The 19593-nt window shown below is 40.9% G+C and overlaps 1 protein-coding gene across 1 annotated transcript; it reads right to left on the reverse strand.

Annotated features, from left to right (window-relative positions):
* Positions 1–1219: 1219 nt before the first annotated feature.
* On the reverse strand, positions 1220–18408 carry DLX3 (distal-less homeobox 3). The gene is made up of 3 exons (XM_063963557.1): positions 18005–18408; positions 11939–12129; positions 1220–2724 (listed from the first exon to the last, which is right to left on the reverse strand). The coding sequence occupies exons 1-3, from the start codon at positions 18336–18338 to the stop codon at positions 2425–2427; spliced, it is 825 nt and encodes a 274-aa protein (XP_063819627.1). The 5' UTR covers positions 18339–18408; the 3' UTR covers positions 1220–2424.
* Between the last annotated feature and the right edge of the window lie 1185 nt (positions 18409–19593).

The raw sequence follows: 19593 nt of genomic DNA on the forward strand, positions 1-19593 counted from the left end.
AGAAGCAGAATATAAAGTTAAGATTAAGAGGTCTATTCATGAAGCAGTGAAAAGAGTGGAGAAGTGAGTCAGTGGAGAAGTTGCCTATGGCAACCAATCAGCTGCTCTGTATAATTTTAAAGTATGCAAATTATAAATGTTACGTGAATGCTGATTGGTTGCCATGGGCAACTTCTCCACTGGCTAACTTCTCCACACTTTTCACTGCTTCATGAATAGACCCCTAGGTGAGAAAGGTGAGAATTCTGAAAAAAGAAAAATAATACAACTGCAAAAGTATAATGGTTATAGACAGGGACGTAATACAGGAGACAAAGGAAGGAAGTCACCTCTGCGCGCCATTCCTGAAGGGGGCACACTGACCTCCTCCAGGTTGCTCCAGGTTCTGCTTTATTACCCTCAGTGCTGCTGAGGTGGTGGGAGTGAATGTGGAGTGGGGAGGGTACATGTGAATGTGATCTGCAGGAGGCATGGCCCCTTACACAGCCACTCCCACAGCAGCTGGCACCTATGGGGAGAGACTTCTTCTTAGGTGCAAACTTCCCTCACCCTAACGTCCCCTCCTCCTCGCAATTGTACATGGGGCACATTCCCCCCTTAGCAGATGACCCAGGCCGGGCCCCTCTAACAATCCCGGGCCCAGGTAACTAGTACATATATAACCGTGTACATCCATCCTACAGCACAACCGCACAGGCACACGTGCCGTGGCATGCCACGGATGCAACTAGGTATGCCAGGCTGTGACTATTCGCAGCACCATGTATTTCTATGGTATGCACATGCATACGCACGCGTCATAGTCGTGGGCACACCAGCTGCACCAGCCGCGCCAGCTTTGCAGCGAATAGGACATACTGCGGCAAGGCAGAGCGTGGCTACATCTGTAACTCCCCCATCTCAGCTCCCCTGGGGAGATTGTGTGTCTGGGTGCTGCTGGGATGGGGAGTTGATAGTGAATGCGAGCAGAGGGTAGGGGGCACCAACAACTATCTCACCTCCAGGTTCCTAGTATGACTATACGTCCCTGATGTTGCGGGATTACACAACGTTGATCAGATACTGGAAAACTCTTTTAACTCTGGATAAAAAATACTTATTGTATTACTGATGATAATGTAATGCATGTAAAGGGTTTCTCCATGTACATATAAAAATAGATTTAATTTATTACCTTTACATGACCTTCAATTGAAGTCATCACAAAAATGAATGTGAACATCTGGAGCTTAGTAAATCTGACAGCACAGCAACACCCATAGAAATCTGGCATCCAGGATCCTGGTGACGGTATGCTGACCACTGGGATCCCGACCACCGTAATCCCGACCGCCATGATCAATGCCCTTAGCCCTAAAAACTCAACTCAGTGTTCTAAGATTTGGATGGCGTAATACAATGATTTACCCAAATTTACTCAGCAACAGATGCAGAAAAACACACATGTACCTATCATTCATTATCTAATCTTATACTGACATAATACATGAAAATGTACAACTCATTTCAAAATCTACTGTTTATCCAGTAGAATACAATATTTTAATTTGCAGTCATACAGTAACATTCTCAGATCCCCTTCCTCTTACACTTGAAAGAGATTCTTCCAATTCCATACATTTCCCAAAATATTACAAAAATAAGTTAAAACCCCTCTCTGCACAATCTATCCTTAAATATTTCAAAGACAATGGGAGGCGTTAAAAAAAAAAAATGCATCTCTTTCTTTAGTGGAACCCGAGGTCCTGACTTGATGTGATGATGATTTGATGATTGAGAATTTCCATCTCGAGCAGAAAGCCTTGCAACTTCTCAAACTTGCAAATGCAGAGCTCAGTATTAGTCTTTTGTCTATGGTCCTATTTACAAATTAGGAAAGTATGGTCATACGTTAAACTACCAAGTCTCAATGTGACCTACTTAGGATTTGGAATATCGAAGAGAAAGCCTCCAGAGATATTTATCTTGGTCATCAAAACTGCACGATGTGGACACATACCTAACCTGTTCTTGCCTTGCACTGCATTGAACACCTCAAACAAGGAAATTATGGGCTTCACTGTGACACGTATTTGTACTTATGATCTAGCAAAGGAACCTGGTCGAGTAAGATACTTAAGAGATGAGAAGGATTTTTTCTATGTGTGCTGGTTTTGGCATCCACCGTTAGGTCTTTCCATTCAATGTCCATTCACATGCTTTATTTGAGGTGCCAAAAATATTGTTTTGGGCGATATATGTCCTTCAAAAATCTTTAGCAAAATCCATAATCATTTGTGTTTTCAGACATTATTCGTCTTTTCCGCCAATGCCACTTAAATATTTTGTCTGTAGCCCAAACACAGTCTATAGAATTCTTTAATAAGGTTAAAGTGGGTAATATGATAATTAACCCATTTGAGAAACCTTCAGAGTCTTTGCCAATTAATACACTGTATTAGGTGGCGGTTGGTGCAAGGCATCAGGAGGTTGTAGATGAGGTCCAGCTTGGTTCTGTTGGTTAAACCATTGATTATAGTTCTCAAGATAGCTTGGAGATGTACAATGAGGAAGGTTCGGTTGCTGAGGGGTTCGGCTTCTGCTATTTTCCCACAGAGGTGGGGATGAAGGAGAATTGCAAGCCATTGAATCACTGTTATTGGGGCTGTGCTCCAATCCAGGTCCTTCACCATTTTTATAAAGTTTCTTGAACTTTGACCTTCGGTTCTGGAACCAAATCTTCACCTGAGGGACACAAATAAATTAAGTTATTAAACCAAATGTGGAGTAATGTTCCTGAGTATGGTGACCACACACAGCTAGTCCTTACTGATTTATGTGATGTGAGAGGGTATAGTGTTTCTTAATAATCCCAGTGGTACTCAGTTAAGGTACGATACTGAAGAATCATGCATGCAGTACAAGATCATAACTAAATCATCACTACTACTGTATAAACTTAAACTTAACAAAAAAAAATATTTACTTCATGTTAATAAATGTAATTTGCTATAGCCATTTCTTTAGACCACAGGTTCTCAAACTCGATCCTCAGGACCCCACACAGTGCATGTTTTGTCTCCTCACTGAATCACAAGTGAAATAATTAGCTCCACCTGTGGACCTTTTAAAATGTGTCTGTGAGTAATTAATTCACCTGTGCACCTGCTGGGTTACCTGCAAAACATGCACCGTGTGGGGTCCTGAGGACTGAGTTTGAGAACCCCTGCTTTAGACCATCTGATAACCCCATAGAGAGAATACAGTAGATTGTCCTTGTCCGTTCTTTTTGGCTAAGCAGAGCAAGTTGTTTGTTATATTACGCAATTTATGCAGTTAGGTTGTTTATTTGTATATAATTGTGCCTGTCACATTTCAAAATTAAGTGATTTTAAATTGAATTCAAATAAATGTGTATATTCATTCTATGCAGTGGGCAGCATGGATGGCATAATGGTTAGCATTGCTTATAGCACTGAGGTATTTGGTTTGATTCCCACCAGTGCACTAACTTTTTCTCTGTTAAGCTCTGCGGAATATGTATGTGCTATATAAACAACTTGTAATAAGTAAATAATATGCAAGTCTGACTTTGAAGAAAGGCCATGTCTAGTCAAGCCTAGTATGGCAGGATCGGCTGTCAGGCTATACTTGTTTCATCATCTTATTATTGTTCTTACTATATATCCCTAACATTGATCGTTTTTACTTCTGTTAGAATAGATTTTACAGACATATGGACGTGAGACTGTGAACCTCTGGAAGACATGGACAGCACATGAGGGGTCAAGTAGTCAAGATAACAATTGCAAATGTGGATATAATTATATAGGTACGATAAGAAAATGGATGTAGTTCATAGATATTTGTCGACAAATAATCCTGATTTTCCCTGATAAGGAACTAAAAGGTAACAGGTAGTAACCTACAGAGAGTTGCTTTTCGTTATAACACAATAAGCACACAGTATAAGAAAAGCATGAACAATCATTACATCAAATCACAATGGGTTTTTGTGTTTGTGTAATTTCTATAGGGGTACTGTATATGTAATTTCTATGAATGCACTTATGGCACATATATGAAATATCATGTCTCTGGCTCTCTGCACTTATAGGGAATCTTTCTATTAAATAAGTCAGAGTACTTAGTACACTTTGGTGTTAAGATGGGGCTCATTATACGTGTTGCCTGATTACATAATGAGGACAAAGCTATGATGAATAAGCACATTTGACTTTGGTCGCACATGTGACTGGTCATTAATGAAGGATACCTTGATCTCAACAGGACTGACATCTTAGCAATGACAAGTCCCGTGAACTAAACCACTAAGCTCTTATTATGTGTTTTCTTTTTCTCTATACTCTTCCTACCCCCACACTAGCTCTACACCTCTGTCCCGATTTTTCCCCCGCCCTGTGAGTCATCCCAAGCTCTATTCCAGAAGGACCAAACCCAGTTTCACAGCAACATTGTGTTTTGTAAATCAGTATGAGGAAGCCTCAGGACATCACCTCCCTGACCATAAACACCCCACCCGGACATCTCTTACAAACGGAGCACAAGACAAATATTTAAGTGTGGTTGGATAGGATCTTCCTCAGAGATCTCTACTTGACAAGAACATGTACAGTATGTACAGGGTGACCTAAATCATACTATTTATGACTGACACAAGAACTGGTTGGTTTATAAATGACACAAGAACTGGCTCACTGATATTCTGCAGCTGGCTATTGCACCTTTATATATATATACAGTATACACACAGTATATACGCTATAACAAATCCACCTCCAGATGGGGGTGATTGATTGCTGCACAGCACTCCAGAAACTTTAAGCGTGCACACTTTGATTCTCTACGTTTCGGGGAAACACACCCCGTATTTAGGAAAACTTAAGGTAGGTATATATATATATATATATATATGTAGTTGCTGAATAATTTTACAGAAAATTAAAAATGCTTATTGCTAGGACTCTTTTCCCATTTAAGTTAGTGCTAAAAATATGATATATTAGACGTTAATGGAAGCATACTTCCCAAACTCCCCGATTTCAATAGAAAGGATCTGTCTTGCGTTCTCAGTTGGGTGTGCACTGGCCCAAGGGAACAGAATAGAGGAGATGCAGTGCGTATGAACTTCAAACTCGTGGTCAAACTCTTTATTTAGGAACTCATCACAATTACCACAAGGTAATGTTGGGAGATATTGTGAAAGTGTGATAGAAATTTTATTTTCTCTATCATATAACATTTTAGAAAGGGAAAATATATTATAGTCACATTATACAAATTATCAGTTACCAGCCCATCAAAATGACGAATCAACATAACAGTAATGTCACTCCAACGGCTGTGTGCGCCGAACGGAGCAACACTGATATTGCTCCATTAGACGCCATCTAGTGGCAATCAGTTTGCAAAACATTTGACTTCCCCCATAGAGGTGAGGAGCAGTGTTAGCCTTTTATTGTATAGGATATCCCATATTATACAAAAGGAAAAGGAATGTGAACTGTAGTGCCTGTTATCACATGTACAATAAATCACAATTTTGGACAACATTTGAAATATAGATACAAGTATGCAATCTATTATACTGAATATTTAGAACTAGAAATAAGCAAAGTTGTGGTGAAATTTAAAGCAAATAAAATGTCACGGCAGAGCAGATTGTTCCCCAGAGGTTACAGGTTCCAGCAACACAATCTTTGTGTTTTGCTTTTACTTGGCTATACTGCACCAAGTTTGCATTTAATTGTCAATAAATAAGCTGGGAAACGACAAAATAAAAATACAAGGCCGAAATCTGCTATAAACTCAAATTTTGCCAAAGGAACATGTAAAATTCTGATGCCAAATGTGGAACAATGTGAATTTTCTGTGTGAAGATTTGCTACTCTTTACTTGGGACTTAGCGTTATCCGTATAAGGTTTTTTCGTCTGTAATTTGGTGCTGGTGCACCATGCCTAAAATGTACAAGATTACATTTAAATATGATGAGTGCTTTAGTCCAGACTAGACTAGGCTTAACAGTTCCCTTGTGACTAAGGGCCTAATTCAGACCTGGTCGCTGCAGCGGCATCAATCGCAGGCTGAAGTATAGTGAGGTGTGTGCACGCGCAGCAGCTGCACTGCGCGTGTGCACACTGTGAGATGCGAAGGCATCTCACTGGTGAGATTGCCTCTGCCTGATTGACAGGCAGAGGCGGTCACAGGGCAGGAGGGGGGGGGGGGGGGGGGCGTGCCGGCGGCGTTCGGAAGCACTGCAGTCTCCATAGAATGCTATGTGGCTGAGATGTGCCGTTATGCAAACATTTTTGGGGCTTATGCCTGACATTATCTATAGATGGTGTTGCCTATAGAAGCCTCTGGGCTTCTTTCTGCAAAATTCCCCTAAAAGGGAACTTAAGTATTCCTCTCTGTTTCCCCACAGCTTGTACATATGCTGGCCAGCGGCTATACACACACAATTGGTACTCAAGGGCCATAAACCTGGAAGTCCTCTCTTTGCAAAGGACAACTCTTATCGGAAGAGCTGTCCCTTGTGTAATTATTTGAGTATACAGTTTTAATAAGCACTGGTATGCATACAATGAGGGGAGGGATGTACTGCATAGAATATGCAATATATATGATACATCTCGCCCTTTACGAGAAGGTACTTGATGATCCTGTTTCATTAACAGTTATTTATTAACAGTTACCTATATAGTCCCAGAATATTCCATTGTGATTACAATCGGGAAAAAACAGTAATAAAACAAGACTGGGTAATATCAGACAAAGAGGTATGAGGGCCCTGCTCGCAAGCTTGCAATCTGTGACAACTAAGCACAGACAATTAGTTTCTGTCTATCTAACTACAGTATGTAGCTGTCATCATGCTTTCAGACTAGCAATCTATTTTAAAAGCTATAACATTGTTTAATTGCAAATTTTTATTTTCTATTTTCAGCCTGTCTCTGGATAATACACTCATATAGTGCTTGCACAAAAATCTGGTTACAACATCAAATGTTTCAGCCATAGAAGAACTCTTATGATAACCTAGAGTAATGGACTTTTCTTGTGCCTGACCATAAAAGTAGATAGCTGTTGACAAACTTACATAAAAAGTACTATTACCCCCAGAGGGACTGATGCAGAGGTGCACATTAGTCCCTTTTGCAGATGGATCTTGCAATTTAGGACTGTGCGTGCTCCGTAGCCATCTGGGTTAGAGCTGTACACATCTCAGTCACATATGCAGTTCTGACTTACTGTAATAGACATAATTGGCCGGTAACATGACATTCGCACATGGGCTAAGTTTAGTGCGGGCGTGACAAGGGCTTGTACACAGAATTGTAGGATATGCTACGTTGTGCTACATGGAGAGCTGCCTGATTCCAGGTGTTTCTCTTGCACCAGGCATAGGACTGGAAATGACGCTGATGGATAGGGGCAGAGTTGTTAGATAGGTAAGTAAAACAAGGCACATGGGTGAATAGGTGCATCTAGTTCCAAACATGCAGTGCAAGTATAATTGCTGCAACTGGCTTGGGTGCAACTCTGATCAATTTCCAAGAGCAGGTCGGATTACATTGAAAATAAAAAAGATGAACAAATATTTTTGGAAGCCAGTGACACCTTATGGAGGAGATAAATCAAACCTTAGAGAGAGTGGATAAGTTGCCCACACCAACCAATCAGCTTCTGTCATTTTAGATAAGTGATAGCTATAAGCTATGGGCAACTTCTTTACTTTACCTGTAAGGTTTGATACATCTCCCCCTATATTTATATTGACAAAATCTGTCATATAGGAACAATGTATCTTGCAATTTTTTTAATAGCAATAAAGAGGTGACTGAATATGGGTTCACTACGACCTGCCGGCGGCCGGCCTCCCGGCGACCAGCATACCGGCGCCGGGAGGCCGGCCGCCGGTTTACCGACAGTGTGGCGAGCGCAAATGAGCCCCTTGCGGGCTCACTGCGCTTGCCACGCTACGGGCACGGTGGCGCGCTATGCGCGCCACACTATTTTATTCTCCGTCCAGGGGGGTCGTGGACCCCCACGAGGGAGAATAAGTGTTGGTATGCCGGCTGTCGGGCTCCCGGCGCCGGTATGCTGGTCGCCGGGAGCCCGACCGCCGGCATACTGAAGACCACCCCTGAATATGTCTTCTTCATTTACATTCCACATCTCTGGTGTGTAGAATCTACCCTCTTTGTAGTATGTAAAGCTTGAGGGACATATTTATTAAACATATTTTGCAGAAAATCCTGTAAGATGTAAGTATCCCCTAAATGTATTACAGGGGTTCCACAGCAGATATCTATGAAGGCTGCTATATTGTGAGATTACCAAACTCCAATAGCTATGCAGCCATTGTATCCTGTGGGCTACATATCACATCATTTACTGGGAAAGAGATCCTCTGAATCCCTCACTGGTAGCCACTCATGCATGCGCTGTCTGATGACCTCACAGGCACAGCAGGCTGGCCACGGTCCAGCAGCATAAAGTAAAATAAGAACCCCTGTCCCATGGGATTTTTAATACATCCAGACGGTAAATAAGTCCTTTTTGCCGTGAAAAGTGGGGCAAGAAATTCTAGTTATTGGGTTTAAAAAATAATATATAATAAAGTAAATGGACCCTTTTATATTGTAATAGCCACAGCTAGTGTATAATGTAGTAGGTTGGGGTAGGCAACCTAGATTGTAAACTTGAGAGCAGGACCTTCCTACCTCTATGTCATACTTGCCGACTTTTGGGCTGCTCTCTCCGGGAGAGAGCAGCCGGTCGGCTCAGCAGGGGGGCGGGTAGTGAGGTGACGTGAAGAGGGGGGCGGAGTGGAGGCTGAACGGAGGCGGGCCAGAGGCGGAATGGGGGCATGGTTGCTGGATCGTGTCATGTAAGCCACGCTCCCCACTGTGTAATACAGCTATTACCGGCATTATACAGCGGGGGGGGGGGGCTATGATGACGCGATTCAACAAGAATCGCGTCATCACCTGCCCGGACCGCCCACTTCACTCGCTAAGTGGGCGGCCAGGCAGGGGGTGACTCCTGAAATCGGGAGACTTGCCTGCTCTTCCGGGGGCCGGGAGGGTCACCCGATTTTCGGGAGCCTCCCGGCCATTCCGGGAGGGTAGGCAAGTATGCTCTATGTATGTCTGTTTTTGCCCAGTTTGTTCTATTACTGTTGTTTTAATTATAATGTGCAACAGAATATGCTGCACTATATAAGAAACTGTTAATAAATTATAAAATAATGGCACTTCAGATGCTGTGGAACTACATATCACAGCATACCTTGATGCAGCTTATAAAAGCAAATCTGTGGTGGGCATGCTGGGATGTGTAGTTTCACAGTGGCTGTAGAGACACAGGTTGCCTACTCCTGTATGAGGATACAGTTATCAAACCATAATTGGTAGCTAACTCTGTTTTCCTATCTGTAATAGCCTATTATTGTAAACTTGGAGGTGATCCTTGAGTACAATGGATCATTTCCTCCTGCTTGGACAGCAGAATAGTTGCTAAGAGGGTACTTTGGGAAGGACATGCAGTAGGAGAAACATCATATAAGAGGTATTAGAATGCAGATGCAGGATTAAATACCTTCCAAACAAGTACTTTCCTAAAGCAAAGGATCTATTTATGGAAAAAATGTGGAGTAATTAGTGGTCATTCTTTAGCATCCATTACTGTTAATGGTTGCTGTAGGAGAGGGATGTGGTATATTTTGTTGACACACATGATGTTGACATGATTGGCATTTTAGCAGTGGTCATGTCATAATTCATCATGTTGACACTGATGAAATGTTGACATGATTACAATTTTGACAGTATGTCCCTGGTGGTCTATTGGTTCCATAACTGGTACATTGGCTCTAAAGGTGTGTTCCAGGCAGCAGTGAGTATTTCCCCTTTCCCTATCCCCTAGCCCTCCCTCTAGTGTCTATCCCTAGCCTCCTGCCCCTCCTGTAGCCTTAACCTAAAGAATCCATTGACACAGCCTAACCCTAACCGTCGGGTCCACTCAGAATGCTGACATTTCACTTGTTGACATTCTGCAGGTGCTAACATGTTCAGAGTCGAAATTTCAACAATGCTGACATTGTGGTGTCTACTCTACATTATGAATGTTGACATTGTAAATGCCGACATTACGACTACATCCCGCAGAGGAGCTACACTGCCTGATGATACATTTGAAGCTCAGTTCTGCAAAAAGAAGTTCCAATATTTTCATGGAAGGAAGGTTATTTGGGGTCTTGCAAAACTGATACTAATGTAACTCAATGGAAAATATTACAATGTTTTGCCCAAATGTTAATATATATTTAATTATGTATGCAAGTATTACACTACAAAACATTAATCTCGATTCTGCTGGCTCTGCATATTATATGTCCCTCTTTACATGTATGTCAATATTTGTTTTGTTATGTATCAAGCTATTATATACTTGCTTAGCTTTTGTATTACATATTTGTGCAAGCTGAAGGATTTTTATGTAGATGTGCATGTAAGCATTTACCGGATCTAAAAGTGTATTTAGTATGATTGGATGGAAATAGTCCAAACTATAATAAAAGTGAAAAGACTTTTACATATACACTTTAAGACAAGTGTTCTCCTTGGGACAATTTTGACATTGCTTGTATTTTTAAGAGGTGATACATTTATGGGAATGATAAAAATAAGAATTATTATTATTATTATTATTATTATTATAGCACCTTTGTTCCAATAGAGCTTACAGCACTTAAGATATTTTGCAGAGGGTGAAGCCTGGGCCGTAACTAGGGGTTGGCAAGCAGTGGCTCCCCCACAAGGCGCATAGATTAGCAGGCAACACCAGCATTTGGTTTGCAGGGTGCCTGCAATGTAATGCTGGGTACACATTGCATGATGCAGTGGACGACAGTGCGATGTATGTATCATTGGCAGACACATTTAAAATGTAGACCATCATTCCCTGGGTCGGACCATTGGGCATGCAGGATGCCAGACAGGGCGGCCTAGGGAATGTCCCATGGAAGCGCACGTTTGTGGGTAGGGTACACACTGTGCGATGTGGCTGATATATAGTTCCAATCCGCGCCAGAACGATATATCATCCGAATAATCACCAAGTGTGTACCCGGCTTACATTGCATTCTAAAGACACTCCGGTTGTTACCACAGAGCTGTTCAACTACTTGATGGTGCTGGTGAAGCCCCTGGTGAAGTGGCATTTCACCCTGCAACGGCACTGGGTTGGGTGAGACAGCCATCTTGGTTTACTGTTGGCGAGTGTTATTTAAGGTAATTCGTATCAGTCCCATTTAGTTTACATTCCCTAACACACAGTTGGCTCCATTTTTTAGAAAAGTTAATTAACCTACCTGTATGTTTCTGGACTTTGTAAGAGAAAACCAGGGCAAACACATAGAGCGCATACACGTTCCACATAGATAAAGCCCTGAGCCCAGATATAATAGCCTGCAAGTTGTAAGAAGCAGCAAGATTTTCGAAATCTTGATGTTGCCCACAACTCACAAGCTATTACATTTGGGCCCTTGTGGGAAATAAACCCCAGACCGAATTTTCTGTCCAAAACAATAACAACATACAAGGTTTGGTCTAACACTGTTTTTCAATATCAAGAGCCTTAATGGTACAATTCCTCATAATCTTGATATGTGACGTCATTTATTCTTACTTCAGCAGACCCCACTTTAATACTTCCCTTTGCTGGTGCTGGTGCTGCTTTCCTCTCCGGGTCTGTCCCATCTCCTTTTCGGCAGTGTATGTCTAAGGCACATTCCCTCTCCCACTGCGCATGTCCATCTCAGGACATGCCGCTGACAGTTATTATATAGATAGCATTATATGCTTTTGTTTTTTGCTTGCTTTTTCATGCTTTTTCACAGTGTGCCATTATACACTATTATTTGTTAATTACCTGTGTTTGTGTAAGTCCCAACTGAGCCGCAAGTTCTGCTCTCTCAGGCAGTGCCAAATACTGGGCCTTTTGGAAACGCCTCTGCAGAGCTGCCAACTGGTAACTAGAGTAGATGGTTCTTGGTTTTCTGATCTTTTTCGGCTTCCCATTAACCATTCGTACCTCAGTTTCCGGCTCCTCCTTTATTGACACTGCAAGGTAGTATAATCAAGGTCAGCTTTAGATTACTTTAAGGATGCGTAAATTATTCTATATGGCAGGTCTACTAATTATCACACATCTGTTGCTGTTACCTAGTAGGAAGGGTAGGAAAAGTGCCGGATTAAACCTGGTGGAGGCACCTAGGAAGTCAAAATCTCTGGGCCCCCTTTGCAAATTATCTCTTAATACTCTAGATTCCAAGCACACAATAGCATAGCCACTTAAATATCAGGTCAAAACAATGGTGTCAAATCTGTTTTCCAATAGTTCTTTCATCATCAAAGTCATTCATGTTGATATTTATATCCTGTGACTAGATTTTCCTATTTATTTTTTACTATATCCATTTTAGTGCACAGTATCTATGCTTACCTCAGATACTGCCTGCTCTCTCTCTATGCTTAGTTCAGGTACTATCTGCCCTCTATTTTTCGTTGCCTACCTCAGGTACTACCTGCCCTCTGTTTATCGTTGCCAACCTCAGGTACTACCTGCTCTCTCTTTATCGCTGCCTTCCTCCTTGGGTACTAGCTGCCCTCTCTTTATTACTGCCTACCTCAGGTACTACCTGCCCTCTCTTTATCATTGCCTACCTCAGGTACTACTGCCCTCTCCTTATTGCTACCATCCTAAGGTACTAGCTGCCCTCTCTTTATTACTGCCTACCTCTGGTACTAACTGCCCTCTCTTTATCATTGCCTAGCTCGGGTACTACCTGCCTTCTCTTTATCACTGCCATCCTAAGGTACTAGCTGCCCTCTCTTTATTACTGCCTACCTCAGGCACTAACTGCCCTATCTTTATCATTGCCTACCTCGGGTACTACCTGCCTTCTCTTTATCACTGTCATCCTAAGGTACTACCTGCCCTCTCTTTTTCATTGCCTACCTCAGGTAATACCTGCCCTCTCTTTATCGCTGCCCTCCTCAGGTACTAGCTGCCCTCTCTTTATCACTGCCTACCTCAGGTACTACCTGCCTTCTCTTTATCACTGTCATCCTAAGGTACTACTGCCCTCTCCTTATCGCTACCATCCTAAGGTACTAGCTGCCCTCTCTTTATTACTGCCTACCTCTGGTACTAACTGCCCTCTCTTTATCATTGCCTAGCTCAGGTACTACCTGCCTTCTCTTTATCACTGCCATCCTAAGGTACTAGCTGCCCTCTCTTTATTACTGCCTACCTCAGGCACTAACGGCCCTATCTTTATCATTGCCTACCTCGGGTACTACCTGCCTTCTCTTTATCACTGTCATCCTAAGGTACTACCTGTCCTCTCTTTTTCATTGCCTACCTCAGGTAATACCTGCCCTCTCTTTATCGCTGCCCTCCTCAGGTACTAGCTGCCCTCTCTTTATCACTGCCTACCTCAGGTACTACCTGCCTTCTCTTTATCACTGCCCTCCTCAGGTACTAGCTGCCCTCTCTTTATCACTGTCATCCTAAGGTACTACCTGCCTTCTCTTTATCACTGTCATCCTAAGGTACTACCTGCCCTCTCTTTTTCATTGCCTACCTCAGGTAATACCTGCCCTCTCTTTATCGCTGCCTTCCTCAGGTAATACCTGCCCTCTCTTTATCGCTGCCTTCCTCAGGTAATACCTGCCCTCTCTTTATCGCTGCCCTCCTCAGGTACTAGCTGCCCTCTCTTTATCACTGCCTACCTCAGGTACTACCTGCCCTCTCTTTATCGCTATGTCCAGGGCCGACAGGAGATGTCATTAGCAAAAGCCATGCTGCCGAATGCTGCATGGTCCCCACCGTTGCTCCATCACTGCCCACATCGGCAAGTGTGTATGCTCTTGGCGATGCCAACTCTACTGCTAGAGCCCATTACTGGGGTCTATTTAGGGGTCTACTTACTAAGCCTTGGATGGAGATAAAGTCACTGGAGATAAAGCACCAGCCAATCGGCTTCTAACTGTCATTTTTCAAACACAGCCTGTGGCACAGCAGTTGGGAGTTAATTGACTGGTACTTTATCTTCAGTGACTTTATCTCCAACCAAGTCTTAGTAAATAGACCCCTTAGTCTTGCTTCTACTGTGCAGTTTCTTCCAGCCTGCCTGAAATTGCCCATGCCTTCTATCTTTATGACTAAAGTATATCTGTCCAGCATTTCCTTTGCTGTTCCTCTCTAATTTCATAAAGCGCAGACTGCAGATAACCCAACTGTTTCTCCTCTGACTGTGACAACTCATTTTCTATCCAATCTTCAGCTTCTTTTTATATTAGATTGTGAGCATGGAGATCCTCCTCCACATAAAAAGGTTGTGATTGCCTTCTACATTCAGTACAATAGCACTCATTGTATGTATTGTGAGATGAGTGTGTGGTGTCTAGCTGCGTACAGTAAGTTGTGAATATGTTTACTTGTCAGGGGGTTGCATATCCCTATGAATACAACAAAACTCTTTACTTTGCTTTAATTTTAAATATTGTAGGAAGCAACTTGTGCTGCCTATTCTTGTCTGTTTAACTCAGGTTCCACCTTTTTGGGCTTTTGTATTGTAACTGGCTCTGTCTGTCTCAAATAGTACTCAAAAGTATTGCCTGTTGTTGTCTCTGTATATCTCAAAGGGGCTTCTGTCCACCATCTCTTATCATTATCCTGAATTTCAGCACTGCTGTCCTATTCTCATAGCTAGCTCATTGATGGTAAATATAATTCTGTCTCTGTGTATGTCCCAGATTGCAGGGATTTTGACAATCCTCTGCCTCTAAAAATGGCTGAACACTCATCTTTAAACACAGATTGTAGGGGGGTTGGTATAACTAACGTTCAGCTTTGAGAGTTGCTTGACCAAGGAATTTGGCATATACAGTACAGTAGACGAGTTCCTCTTTGAATATAAACAAACACAAATAATAAAGACCGGCAAAATAGTTACAGATCAAAAGGTTTAAAATTAACCTAGGATTAAGGGTGTGACCATAAATGCAAGGACAGTCTGGAACTAACAGAAATAGAGCACCTGGATACCAGAGCAAATTGCTAAAGGATAAAGTGAACAGATCATCATTACAGATTTCTCCAGACCTGTCCCAAACCATCAGTAGCACACCATGTTTTCATAACTTCTCTGGTTGTGCATATCAGTTCACCAATTACTTTGTTAGGTAAATATACTGTATAGTATTTCCATGGAATCCGGAATATCCCCAGAACATGGCCTTCTATATACATGGTCAATTAACTGTTCACGCCTATGACTGAAGATTTTGGAATTATCAGTGTTTCTAAGAACATCTCAGGATTTAAGTGTTGTCCAACATGTCAGGATGTCTTCACCCTTTCTCCATGTTTTTTTCACTTAATTTCTTCTGTCAACATCATTAATTCTGTGCCAATTGCAGCTCTAGATCCTACAAATTGGTTGTTTTTACAAGCTAACAAAAAAAAAAGAAGTAAATGTCTGTTTAGTTCATGTGTGACATTTTTAGAATTGAAATAAAGCATATAATATTACATATAATATTACAACTTCAGAGTTTAGGACAGCAGGGTTACAATAATATTGATTTCCAGGATCAAATTTGCAATTGACACTGGAAGTGTGTAAGATACTCCTACAGTATAAACATTTTTTTACTAGGAAAAATAGGTGCTGCTTGGTAAAGACCAGATTACCAAAAATAAAATAAAAGCAAAAATAAAGAATTGAAATTAATATGGAACCACTTCCTTGCTGCCATCCCAATAGTTGTGCTGTAGGTAGATGCAGTTTGCCAAAATGATAATTATAGCCCTAGATATTGTTATTAAAGGTTCAAAAGTTTAAGAAGAAATGTGAAATCAGTGACCTTGCACATTGTAACAACATAGATGTCTATACGTCATTAGACATCCTCTAGGATGTCATAGGATAGATATACTGGGGTAATGACAGTCAGCTTTCATACAGATAAACCCAGTCTTACAGCTTGATCTAGAACAGTGGTTCTCAAACTCGGTCCTCGGAACCCCACACGGTTCACGTTTCCATGTCACCTGGCAGGTGTACTGTGTATCACCAACTGTCACATTTTTAAAATCTACAGGTGACCTGCAAAACATGAACAGTGTGGGGTCCTGAGGACTGAGTTTGAGAACCACTGATCTAGAAGATATTCTGTTTAGTAGCCACCCAAGCAATAGACAGCCTGGATATATGTAGAGACTTTCAAACATAGACAGACTGCCAGCCAGCTTGGATGTAGGTAGAACCCGTCAGACAGCTTGGTTCTTCTCAGACACTCACACACCTTAGATGTACAGTACATATGCAGACAAACTGGATATAGGCAGACAGGTAAACAGGAGTTTGGGATTAGAGAAGAGACAGGAAGAGAGAGATGTGCTACATCACAGAGAATAACTGTAATAAAGGTATAAATTCTCTCTGATTAACGTCCCAGACAGAAAGGCAGCCAGACTCCTGTAAACCCCTTGCCTCTTAATAATGTGTCAGTCATTTAAAAGTCAGACACAAGAATAAGCATTCTAACATTATAAACATGTCAATGTCACTAAGTAACTATGCCCTGTGTAAGACCAACCCAATATATTACAATGTATATGAGAGTCCCACACAGAAAATATATATGTATTGAACTACTGTGTATTCTGGAAATATGCTAAATAATATGACTTCATAAATTAGGAATGTATGAAATAAATTAAGATGTCTTTTTGAGTTCTATTTTAAAATGAAAATAAATGCTTTTACAACGACTTTTGCTTACACAGTAAATTACTATTTTTCAGTTGGGATCAATACTTATGGAGTTAAAGCTCCAATTAGAAAATATATCAGTACTTTACACATTAAAAGTATTTTTTTTATTTGGCTTTGTAATTGTTTCAAACACAAGGGAGAGGTAGCAGTCAATGTGCAAGGCCCTCTACTAGCATTACAAACTGTTTTGTGCTGACCCACTAAAAGTAAATGTTTTAGTATAAATAACTAATTATAATAATACGACCAATATTTTCCAACTCCTCTCCAATCCTATGTATACAAAACTATATTTTGTCTATATATGATTGCATGAGTATATTATTTTCATAGCAATATTAGATATTAGCATCTAATAATAGAGTATGAGTAGGAACTATAAATACAGTATGAACCACAATCTGACCCCTTCTACGAAAGAACCTGTATTGTTTGTTCAGTACTAAAGTAGATTATCACAGCAATATTAAAATTATACATTAACAGCAATATTAAAACTATACATCAATTAGCATTGTATGTCAACAACCAAAAATGTTTATTTGTTAGTTTTTCTATTATAAATGAAACTTGAATGCTGGGGTATCATATGCTCTGATTTCTATTTAAATATTGCAGGCTTCTGTTAATCTGCTTACTTTATGCAGGCACTATGTTTTACTTGTTGTGATTTGTATATATGTCATATATTGGATTGCACTTGTCTGACCACAGCTTGTCCACTTCTTTGCTTAGTGTCCTCTCCTTAGCACTTTCTTATTTTTCCTTTTACCATACTATATTGCATACATGCTCTATATTAGTGCTCAGTTCCATCTGATCCTCCATCCTCAGCTTTCTTTCTCTATTACTCCCTCATCTTTCTCTTTCATCTCTTATCTTGTCAAGCAATATTTTTTTTTTATTATTATTTATCATCATCTGATAATTTGTCCACCTCTCTGCCCTAACCATATTTAATACTTTCTGTATATTCTCTGTTCTCTCTCTATCTCTCTCATTATATATATATATATATATATATATACATATATATATACTGTATATATAAATCTTAAATTATTCTCCTATTGTTCTCCTATGTAGTGTGTCTGTTTCTACGAATGGATCCTTTTCTATAGACACGAAAAACCAATTTTCCTGCATACCTGTCTCTGGAGCTGGAGCCTCTCGATAATGTCCATATGGACGGTATCCACCTCCATACTGATATTCATCCTTGGGCATGAAGCTTTCTGCTCCCACCAGTCCACTCAGGTTGAATTGGGGATGGTGGTGGTAGTTGTAAGGATTGAGCGACTGTGAATATGACTGACTCTGGTAGTAGTCATGTTGGCCACCAGCCAATGGACCACTGTAGTAACCCATGTCTGTGGCAGTGGATTCTGGGAGAGTGGGTGAGTCCTTGGACACAGAATGGCAACTCAAAGATGTGCTCAAGTCAGTTAACACGGCCATCTTCTTTTCATAGGTCCCACTCATGTTATGTAGAGCAGAGGCGAGATCCCAACAGACTTTCACACACACATCCCTGCTGAGCCCTTCTGTACTTCTCCCTGTACAATAAAGCCAAAACCAAAGCTCCACAGACCAGTTCTACTCCATAATTATAGGTTAGAGAAGGGAGGGTCTCGCATTCCTATTGGCTTCAGGAGTAAAGCCTTCCAGGCAAAACAGATTTCTTCACCAGCTCTGTATTTATGGCTCAGCTTCTTGTCAGTACAAAAAGAAAACACACACACACACACACACACACACACACACACACGCATGTATTTGATTGCGTGAAACTGAATGCTTATATAAAAACATCAACATTTAGTAGTTAGATTTACAAAAACAGTGTAAAAAAACAAAGATTATTTTTATATTTATAGATAGATAGATAGATAGATAGATAGATAGATAGATAGATAGATTTATATATAGATTTTTATATATATATATACATATATATATATACACTTATTTAAATATATCTTTAATATCTATATACACATATCTAGATAGATAGATAGATAGATAGATAGATAGATAGAATATTTTAACATTGTAATTTATTATTTTTTTGTTATGAACATAATTTTTTTCTATTCAAATGTGCTATGCTGCACATTATATACCTGAGCAAAAACATATCCATGCCATAAAAACAAACAAAAAGGCAGAAACAAAGCCAGAACCAGCGTTATCTAAGAATGCTATGTTTACACAGGGTGTAGTATGGTATGCCGACAGCCGGGCTCCCGGCGTTAAGCATACCGGCACCGGAATCCCATCCGCCGGCATACCGACAGCTGGGCGAGCGTAAATGAGCCCCTCGCGGGCAAGCGCGCCACGCTATTTATTCTTCCTCCAGGGGGGGTCGTGGATCCCCAAGAGGGAGAAATGGTGTCGGTATGCCAGGTGTCGGGATTCTGGCGCCGGTATACTGTGCGCTGGGATCCCAACAGCCGGCAAACTGAAGACCACCCATTTGCAGACAGTCAGCTACAGTAATACTAGGACTGTCCCTACCTGATTTAGGTATGAAATAAGACATAGTATATCTGTCTGAATGCTAATTCTCTTTATCACAAACAGATAAACTATGATTAGAGTTTGGTAGCACTTGGCAAGATAAGCTGCAGGTAATATCTTGTATACCTGAGAACAATACAGCTGCCTCACACCACCAGGTAAGGTACTGTACATGTTTGCATGGGAGATACAAGTGAACATAAGTAGTGCTGAAAAT

The sequence above is a fragment of the Pseudophryne corroboree genome, chromosome 3, assembly GCF_028390025.1.
Source record: "Pseudophryne corroboree isolate aPseCor3 chromosome 3, aPseCor3.hap2, whole genome shotgun sequence".
NCBI classification, from domain to species: domain Eukaryota; kingdom Metazoa; phylum Chordata; class Amphibia; order Anura; family Myobatrachidae; genus Pseudophryne; species Pseudophryne corroboree.

Coding starts and splice junctions, on each gene's coding strand:
- DLX3 (XM_063963557.1), bottom strand. CDS start 18,338: ATGAGTGGGACCTATGAAAAGAAGATGGCCGTGTTAACTGACTTGAGC. Junction 12,130..18,004: donor GGCTCCAGCTCCAGAGACAG/GTATGCAGGAAA, acceptor ACTACCTTGCAG/TGTCAATAAAGGAGGAGCCG. Junction 2,725..11,938: donor TGGGACTTACACAAACACAG/GTAATTAACAAA, acceptor TGTGTCCCTCAG/GTGAAGATTTGGTTCCAGAA.